This window comes from Glycine soja, chromosome 18 (assembly GCF_004193775.1).
Source record: "Glycine soja cultivar W05 chromosome 18, ASM419377v2, whole genome shotgun sequence".
Classification (NCBI taxonomy): domain Eukaryota; kingdom Viridiplantae; phylum Streptophyta; class Magnoliopsida; order Fabales; family Fabaceae; genus Glycine; species Glycine soja.
The window spans coordinates 41,644,330-41,654,770 of record NC_041019.1 but is presented as its reverse complement, the minus strand read 5'-3'; the positions used below and the strand labels follow the sequence as shown (position 1 = coordinate 41,654,770).

Below are 10,441 nucleotides of genomic sequence, written 5' to 3'. Positions count from 1 at the left end.
GAAATTGATGAGTTATTAATTAGTTACTTAGCGGTTTATGTATTAGTTGTTGATTACTGGCTAATTAAACACTTTTTAATGTAATTTGATATTATTGAATTTTTTTAAAATAAACTTTTTTGTTTCTTTAAAAATTTATTGAATATCACGTCAAATTGGACGGGATAACTAGCTTTAAATAAAATTAGAACTTAATAACTTATTTAATTAAACAACTTTTAACTTAAAATGATCTTTTAAGGGAAAAAGATGAAAGTTGACAAACATTTTTTAATTTTTTTAAAGTTTTTATTTTAGCTTTAATTTAAAAATATGTTTTAAGCTAGGAAAGAAACTCAGGCCAAATATACTCTTATATAATGTTATTTTTTTCCTATCAAAATACTTCATGTCGTGTTTGAGCCTGTAATTGTTAACTTATCATTTTCTACTTTTATCCTCACTTTCTTAAATTGTTGATATACCCTGCTCACTTTCTTAGAATTGTTGATATACCCTGCTTAGAATTTTTTTAACACCATCTCTCTCTCTATATATATAAAACCTCAGCAGCTCTCTCAATCCCATTAAGTATCAATTCTTTATAAAATACAATCATCAAAATTATAATCTAAATCCATTCACATTATCTAATTTTATTTAATAAAAATATTTTATATGAGAAAAAATTATAAATTTAGTATTCTAATTTCTAAATGATAAATATAAAAAATAATAATTAAAATATCTTTGGTATACTATTTCATTTCTTGTTGAGCTCTTTAGCCACTTCCTATTTTATCTGTTACCTCTACATTTTCACGCGCGACATTAGAAAAAAAAAAAAATCTAAATTACACTAACCTTACAAATATTGTAAGTAAATTTATCTAAACTCTTTTTTTTTTTTTTTTTTTTGAGTTATCTACACTCTCCTTAAACTCAAATATATATATTCATTTTAAAAATGTTCCCTTGTGGGCTCAATCAACCGAAGAAAAACTGTAATTCCTTTCCCAAAGGAAACTTCCTAGCTACCTTCATTCCATTTTAAGCCAGTAGCTCAAATCGTACACAAGTTTCATTACAATTACAATTGAAGTGTTCAATCACTGACAATTCCTATCTATCCTCTTCTTCAACATTCTCATTCCACTCTCCCATTACTCAACATTCATATTTCAAGTTCATTAAAATCCTCTAGAAGTTCCTACTTTATTCCGTAAGAATGAAAGATAGTAATATAATACAACACTCAAGCACATTGTTTTCCCAATAGCTAGATCCCCTTGATACTCCGTATTCTACTTATAAGATAATAATTGGAATTTATTGTATAAAAATTAAAAACTTAATATTTATAGAAATTAAAAATAAAATGAAAATCAAACCAAATTTGTCGCATCGGGCTCACGGTGACTCAGGTGCGAGTCACCGTCTCCGGTTTTGGTGGTGGTGACGGCGATGGTAGCACGACAAATCGGGCAATTGGAGTGGTTGCTGAGCCACAAGTCAATGCAAGAAGCGTGGAACGAGTGTTTGCACGCGCTCAGCTGCCGGACTTCTTCGCCGTTGGCGAACACCGACAAACACACCGGGCACTCGCCGCCGATTTCCTTCGCGTGCGCCTCCTTCCGGTACTTCACTTCGGTGTCGGCGACGGCGGCGATTTCGAATTCCTGGTGGTGGGACACCTCCGACGCTACGGAGGGCTCGCCGTAGGAGGGTTCCCGGCGGCGGCGGCGCGACGGGCAGCCGAAGGCGAAGATGAAAGTGTAAATTAGGGCCGGGATGGTGACGACGGCGAGGAGCGCGAGGAGGAATTCGAGAGGGGAGAGATCGACGGAGCTGGGAGGTCCGGCGAACGGCGGCGGCGGCGGGAAGGGTAGGAAGGTGCTCGGGAAGACGGAGTTTGGAGCTCCGTCGAAGGACGGTGGGATGGGGATGACGTTTATTTGAGTGGCGGGGCGCGGCGGCGGAACAGCGAGGACGGTGGGTGAGTTTTGCATTGTGACAGAGAAAGAGGGTGAAGGGATTATAATTATTAATAATATTAATATTAATAATGTCATGTGTGTGTGGTTTTGTTTGGGAACTTTTTTCAATTTTTGACTTTTTTTTTTCTCGGCTTGTTTTTTTTTGGTTGGTTTTATTTATTTACTGGGGGAAAAGGTGGTTGAAATGGTTGTTAGGAGGAGAATGGAAAGGATTGCGGGGAGAAGGGGTTCTGCTGTGAATTCTTGGAAGCAATAATTGGTTTGGGTGAGTGAGAGTGATGAGGATTGGAATGGAGAAAATTTTGGTTGAATAATATCAGGACAAAGAAGTCATAGCTGGACCCTTTTGTTGTTACACACACTGGTTAGTTTGTTTCTCTCTTTCTTTTTCTTTTTTTTATTGACCTAGTTTTCTTTTTTTAATTTCTCACTATTTTGTTTTTCTCAGCAGAAAGTATGTTTGGTTGTAAAAAGAAAAACACAAAAAGTAAAAGAAAGAAAGTGGTTTCGACATTCACAAAAAAATAAGGATGGAAAGAAAAAACGTGGTGAGCCTCACACTATAATTATTTTCTTTTCGATTTGGAAAGAAAGGAAGAGAAAATGTGAATTTTAATTAAAATAAAAAATACCCTTGAGTTGTAAAATAATATTAATTTTTTTATTTATTTTATTTAATTAGTAAAATTGTTTTTTAAATTTATTGTCATTCTTTTAATTTATGTTTGAATTAAAAAATAGATACATAATTTCTCTAAATTTTTCTCGCTCAATTACATGAAAAATTTGTACTCAAACTTCTTTATTTTTATTATTTAAAGATAAAAGATATTGATAATAATTAATTTAATTATTAAGAATTTTAAATTAGGATATATATATATATATATATATATATATATATATATACACACGTATCATAATTACCTTAATTATTATTTATTATTATATTATGAATTAAAAATAGATAAAAATTATCTTAATAGACATTTGTTTTACATAATCTTGTTAGATTTTTCAGGAGGAATATAGAGATGAGAATATTTATTTTTAATCTTCTTATTTAACTTTATTTATTTAATTAATATTTTTATTTTAAAATTAAAATAAATTTAAAAATATTTCCAAAAATTAGAAATATGTATCAAACATTTTGATAAGAATAATATTTCTAATAATAACATTCAGGAATATAATCACACCCGTAAAATAAATGTTCCCTTAAAATTTATATGTGTTGATAATAACTAATTTAATTATTAAGAATTTCAAATTAAAATATATATACTTATCATAATTATCTTAATTACTATACTTATATAATTTTATAAATTTAAAAGTAGATAAAAAAATTTCTCTGAAAATTTCTCGCTCAAATCTATGAGAACTCCCTCTAATATTTATTTACTTTTTTTAATATAAAGATGATGATTTACTTGTTCTAATTATCCTAATGATTATCTTTATATAGTTTTATGAATTAAAAAATAGATACAAAATTTCTCTAAAATTTTCCCGCTCAATTACATAAAAATTTCCCATTTAAACTTTTTTTACTTTTATTATTGTAAAGATAAAGATATTAATAATAATTAATGTAATTATTCATAATTTCAAATACTTATCATAATTATGTTGAAAATAATTTAAAAATATATAAAAATTTTCTCTAAAATTTTATATTTGACGATAATAATTAATTTAATTATTCAAAATTTTAAATCAAAATATATATAAAGTTATATCTTTCCATTTAATATTAAATTTAAAATTCAAATGTACAATAAAAGGGAAATATATAACAAAATATGTGACAAATTACAGACTGTTGAAGATAAATAGACTATTTTATCTAAATTTATCGTAATTATGAAGTTGGTAAAAAAAACCCTTAATTACCTAAATAATCTAATTATCTTTATTTTGAGCGGAAACAGAAGTAAACTGGATAGAAAAATTAATGTGAAAAAAAATTGCGCGCAATTGTGAAAAAAAGGAGAGGGAAAATTTCAAACGTGAGATTTGTTTACTCAATTAGACAAAAATAAAACAAATATTCCCTAGTAGTCATGTTCAAAAGTTATTTACACAAGTAACCACATTACCATTCAGAGAATTGCTTGAGGCAACTAACAATTTTCATAAATGTGGTATGGTATTTTTGATTATAAATAGGAGGAGGAGTTTAATTTTTGTAGTGCCATTTTTTTTTTCACAAAATCTCCGTCACTTAGTATAAGTTGCTTCTGTTATGGTCAATTTTAAAGCGTATTTGATCTTCGGTAGTGTACGTGCGTTGCTCAAGAGTATACAGTGAATTTTGATCGGTTTTCATTGCTAGAGAAGAAGAAGTACGCGAAAAAAATGGCATGCACATACGGATTGGCAATCCGTATGACCCATACGAATTGACAATCCGTATGACCGATTGTCAATTCCGTATGTGCATACGGATTTATTTGTTTTTTATTTTATTTATTAGATTGTAATTGTTAATTTAATTATTATTAATTTTGAAATATTTTTTGTACTAGTTTTAGTAATTTTAAAAATTTTGATTTGGTGATATTATTTTTGATAGTGATATAAAAAAATGTATCAAGTAATTAGAATGGTGAAAAAAGAAATACTAATGATTAATAATTAACTAACATTAGATTGCTTAAAAATTAATATACTAATGATTAATAATTAAACAAATTTATATGACAATGATTATGTATTTACATGTTTAACTGAATTATGTATTTTATTGAATGATTGTATTTATTAGATTTATATGACATTTTAATGAAAAAGTGTAGTAAAATACTATTTTTGTAAACAACTATATTTGTGTCAATAACAAATGAGGTGATTGTATAATCTGTTGATATTGAATTGAATTTGTTAAATGTTTTATTAAGATTGATGAATGCCAGTGGATGTATGATAATATGATGTCTGAAAAAGTTGATATGAATGTTGAAAATGAAGAAGATGCTGGCGTTAAAGTAGAACACATTGATTGCTCTTATGCCTTTAATACTTCTCAGGTATTTGTGTAATTTGTTGTTGGTACAGTAATTATATTACACAGATGTTTACTGATGTCAGACCTTATTTGAATTGTGTTATAGTTGTTTACTAGTTGTGATAAAGTTTTACAATGGACTCGATCGTTGGCTCATGACATTGGATTTGTTGTCGTTATAATGAGGTCAGACACCAATACTGGTATTCGAGGAAGAAACTCATTTCTATGGATAGCTTGCAAAAGGAGTGGTGAGTATAGGCCTGAGAAACATAATTTGGTAAGAACATGCACTGGTAGTAGAAAATGTGGATGCCCGTTTAAGTTACATGCGAAGCCAGTTTCGAGAGGAGAATGATGGATGGTGAAGTTAATTTGTGGGATTCACAATCACGAAATGGCAAAGTCATTCGTTGGGCATCCATATACGGGTCGATTGACAAAGGATGAGAAGACTGTTGTTGCTTATATGACGAAGTCCATGGTGAAGCCAAGAAAAATTCTGTTGACATTAAAGGAGCACAATGACAACAATTATACAACAATCAAACAAATTTACAATGTCAGACATGCTTACTGTTCTTCCATAAGAGGGAGTAACACCGAAATGCAACAACTGATGATGTTGCTTGATTGAGATCAATATATTCACTAGCATAGGCTGAAGGATGATAATGTTGTACGTGACTTGTTCTGGAGTCATCCTGATGCAATAAAGTTAACCAATTCTTGTAATTTGTTTTTTTTTATCAACAGTACCTACAAAACAAATAGGTACAAACTATCATTGCTTGATATTGTTGGTGTTACACCAACGAGAATGACATTCTCTGCTACTTTTTCTTACTTGGAAGGAGAACGTCTTAATAATGTTGTTTGGGCTCTGTAACGGTTTCGGGGTCTTTTCATGAGAGTTGATGCACTCCCCAAGGTTATTGTCACCGACATGGATTTGTCTTTGATGAATGTAGTGAAAACTGTATTCCCGGATGCTATGAACTTGTTGTGTCAGTTCCACATTGACAAGAATGTGAAGGCAAAGTGCAAAACCCTGATTGCTCAAAAGAATGCATGAGATTATGTGATGGAGGCTTGGGAGAGTTTGGTTGACTATCCATGTGAGAGTTCTTTTGATGAGTATCTTAAAAACTTTGAAATGGCTTGCTCTTCGTGGCCTATGTTTGTGGACTATGTGTGTCAAACATGGGTAATTCCACACAAATAAAGATTTGTGAAAGCATGGACCAACAAAGTGATGCATCTAGGAAACACAACCACTAACATGTATCATTATTGTTTTTTGTTTGTGTTCATTTGTTTAAGTGTTGGCTTAAATGAAAATGTTGCGGTTGTTTACATGTTGTTGTATATTTCATATGTAGGGTTGAGAGTGTTCATTGGTCACTAAAGAGACTCCTACAAAACTCTGTTGGTGACATATGCAGTGTTTGGGAAGCAATGAATAATATGATGACACTTCAACACACCCAGATTAAAGCATCTTTTGAGACAAGCAAACACGTGGTTAGACATGTGTTTAAAGTAACCTTATGCAGGCAAAAACCCTTCACGTTGAGTGCGTAGCTTATGCAGGCAAAAAACCCTTCACGTTGTGGATGTGTCATGAGGACTACCCACATTCTTCCATGTGCATGTCAGTTGTTTAAATATGTTGTTAGCTCCATACCACTCAAGACAATCCACATTTTTTGGCGAAAACTTAGCTTTTCAGATCAAGGGTTATGTGAGACACAGGTGACCATAAGTGAGGAGATGGAAACCATATCGAAACGCTTTGAGCAGCTCGATGTTTATGGTAAAGTACATTTGAAGTCAAAGCTACGAGAAATTGCTTATCCTGATATGAACTCCATGTGTCCTCCTCCAAAAAAGGTGAAGACCAAGGGTGCTCCAAAAAAACCGCCGACCAAACAACAAAAGTCAACAAAACGCGATTCGTCTTATTGGGAGTATGTTGATGCGTTACACTCTGTGCAAAATAATAATTCGTCAGTGAAGCGTAGTGCATTATCATCTGAGGAACCAATACAGAGACGGAATATTCCAATGTTGGATCAATTTCATCTGTGCATCCAGGATTCTATTGAAAACATTATTGATGTCAAAGCGGATGGTAATTGTAGTTATCGGGCAATAGTTGCGTTATTGGGAATAGGTGAAGAATCATGGTCATTTGTGTGCAACCATCTGCATAAAGAACTGACAAGCAGGTCCGAAGAGTATATCAGCCAGGTTGGTGGCATAGAGAGATTTAAGTAATTAAAGTGTTCCCTACTTGTTGACGGATTATCTATGGTGCGTAAGTTTATTATTATGTCACTTTTTGTTAAAATAACATTTTAAGTAACCACTATTTGTTATCTGTTACATGTAGGTTACCATAGACAAGTGGATGAATATTACGAATATGTGATATGTTATTGCTTCACGATACAACGTGATCGCTGTTTCTCTTTCACGACAACAAAGTATGACATTTTTTCCTCTTAGAAGTCAGACGCCACCAGATTCTTCTGTGCATCGCGTAATATGCATTGGTCATGTGTATGTTAACATCATCATTGTTTTTCAATTGCATAGATTGAAAGTGAAATTGGTTACCTGCATCCGTGAATGGCCGCCAGTAGTAAATTTCATCCAAATATTGATCGTCGGTTAGCTGAAGGGTATTGTGCATTCTGCTTTTTAGCATTCGAAAACCACAATCGTTAGGTACTTAAATGGGTATTGGAGTGGAACTTTGGAAATAAACACCAGTTTCATTGTGAATAATCGATCCATTCGGAAAAATAAAAGCTAATATGGAGTTCACAATTGTCTAACTGCTTGTTTCTCCCAAAAATGCCATAGTTTGTTGTAAAATTTGGTTTGTCAAGTTGGTTTGGGAGAGAATGTGTGATTTTTTAGAGTGTTGGTGTGATATATATAGATGGTGTTCACTAAGACTGCTTGAATTTTTTTAAAAAAAAAATAGACACGCGTAAATTTGTGTTTGTGTTGTCAAGTACAACAATGTCATGTCATGCTTTAAGTTGCATTAGACATGTATTGCTTGTATTAGAACTAAAACAACTGACTAGTCATTTCTACGTCAGTATGTATGTGTAGTATTGATTTTTTTAAAAATATGCATGCAATTGATAGTGTCTTGTTAAGTTTGACAACGATGTATCATACATGCGTAATTTATTTTTGTTGCACGAATTAATTTATTTCTTAACACAACATTAATGGCTAATTAACGATAAACGAATGGCAAAAATTATAACCAAATGTCACTGTCAATAAATAAATGTACCAAATAAATAAATTATCCAAAAAATTATAAATGACATATAGAAGGCAAAAATAAAACAACTTCAATGACCGTTCGTACGTCACCTACGCCTCGATTTGTGACCTACAGTTGGTTGGCCAATGTAGCTTTTTGCGATGCCCAAACATTCTTCAGCAACAGTATAGGCTTTTGTTCCTTTGGTCAGGATCCTCAAGTTCAGTGGTCTATCCAACTTATCAGCAATTGCTACAAAACCATCCTAGCAAGTAAAAAAAAAAACATAACAATTGTTAGTAATATAATACTAAAGAAAGCAACAAACACAAATACCAAAAAAAAAATATTACCACTGCATGTCGAACATGATGCACATCAACGTCTGCCTCATTAGGTGCCGCTGCTGCCATCGGTTGCTGATACACATTTGCTTCAACAAATTCCTCATATTGCTAACCGATGGAACTCTAGGAGGATCCCCTAGCTGTGTCAAACTCATGAATGGGTGCGAGATCATGTAAAACCAATCCATGTAATCTGGCGAACAGTGGCCAGACACTGCACATAATTCGCCTACAGGTGCAATGTGCTCACCAAACTGCATCCATCTATCATCACTTTCTTCAACAGAGAGTGAAGACACAATAGGATGTGGCAGAATAGTCTAGATGTAGCCAAACTGTCGTACAACCCTCTCCGGTCGGTGAATGACCGTCAAGGGGTCCCATTTGAGATGGTCGAAAAATAATGAGATGACCTCAAATTCTCTAAATCAACGGTGGTCACCGTACGGAATCCAGCACACCACGTCAAGGGTCAGTCTATCCAAATGCCTGCGATACGTGGAAACGGGCAGTGCCTTGCCAGAGGTCCATCGACATGCACGCGGTCTCCTTTCATCATAATCCTCGGCAGGAACATCAGAACCAACGGACGAAAAATGCTCATAGATCCAACACTAAATATATTTTGCAAACATATTCATTAAAATACACGACAACATATAATATTCAACTTCAATGAAAAAAAAATCCTAACATCTTAACTAACCTATAATAGAGTGATATATCCTGCAAGCTGCCTCGTCGTGCTCTTGGACGCGTCATTTAAATTATCATACATGTGCACAAGTGCAGCAGCGCCCCAAGCGTAACCCCCACTCTGCGTCAAGTCACGCAGTGCATCTAAAAAATACCACGTGCACATGTGTGACACTCTTGTTAGCAAAGAGTGTGCATCCAAGCAGATGCAACAAATGCGCTCGCGCTGTTACAATCCAATGACATGCCTCGATCTTCATCTCATACACGTCGCAAACCACGATAGTCGAACGTAAGAGCCATGACACTGAATCGTCTCAGCTCTTGCCTCTGTAGCGCTAACCTCGAGTAATTCCACCAACATATTGACAGCGTCTTCGACATGAAGTAACTCGAAGCTATGGAACGCCCTACAGTAGGCAGATGTAGCAACAACGCGACGTCATCCAAGGTGATAATCACCTCTCTGATGGGCAAATGTAAATTGCTAGTTTCCTTATGCCAGCGTTCCAGAAAAGCAAACATTAGTCCCCAATTGCCCGTATCTAGGGAACAGGCGATCAAAGGACTTAGTCCACTGGCCACCACAAGGCCTTCAATCTCTGGAGTAGGCCTCCCAAACTTAGTCATCTTCCTTCCATGGGAAGATAGCTTCAGCTTAGGACGTTCTTGCAAACAATAATATCGATCATGTAAAAAAAACATTAACTAGTAAACTACATTCTTTATGTTTTTTTAAAATTACATACCTCTTCATTCCAGACTCTCAAAGCAATGTGATTTTCAAAATCTCTGAGAACTGATGTGTCATAGGGTCCGCTTGGAAAACCCTTAACATCAATAACAGCTTCTTCAACAGGTGCTTCTAGCTACTCGTCGTTCAATTCCTCCGCGGTCGTAGGAGGGTCCTCGACAACATGCTCTTGCTGTCATTGTCTATGGGCTAATGCAATAGGCCTTCGTCGCTTGGGGGGCATCATCGTCACTCACATCTCTCCTCCTCAAGACTTTTCATATTGCTCAGCCTAAAGCTCGACCAAGACCTCTAGTTCTAACCATTATCTGCATCGTAATCTTTTTTTTAACTAACTAACATTTTAACATATCATATCTTAAA

At 33.9% G+C, this 10,441-nt stretch overlaps 2 protein-coding genes across 2 annotated transcripts; one reads left to right on the top strand and one right to left on the bottom strand.

Annotated features, from left to right (window-relative positions):
• Positions 1-987: 987 nt before the first annotated feature.
• On the bottom strand, positions 988-2,295 carry LOC114395209 (RING-H2 finger protein ATL33-like). The gene has a single exon (XM_028356928.1). It carries the CDS (start codon positions 2,049-2,051, stop codon positions 1,365-1,367), a length of 687 nt encoding a protein of 228 aa, XP_028212729.1. The 5' UTR covers positions 2,052-2,295; the 3' UTR covers positions 988-1,364.
• Positions 2,296-6,762: 4,467 nt separating this feature from the next.
• LOC114397256 lies at positions 6,763-7,269 on the top strand. Its single transcript, XM_028359346.1, has one exon. It carries the CDS (start codon positions 6,763-6,765, stop codon positions 7,267-7,269), a length of 507 nt encoding a protein of 168 aa, XP_028215147.1.
• Positions 7,270-10,441: the final 3,172 nt, after the last annotated feature.

Excerpts from the sequence above, each read along its gene's own strand:
- LOC114395209 (XM_028356928.1), bottom strand. The coding sequence starts at position 2,051 with ATGACATTATTAATATTAATATTATTAATAATTATAATCCCTTCACCC.
- LOC114397256 (XM_028359346.1), top strand. The coding sequence starts at position 6,763 with ATGGAAACCATATCGAAACGCTTTGAGCAGCTCGATGTTTATGGTAAA.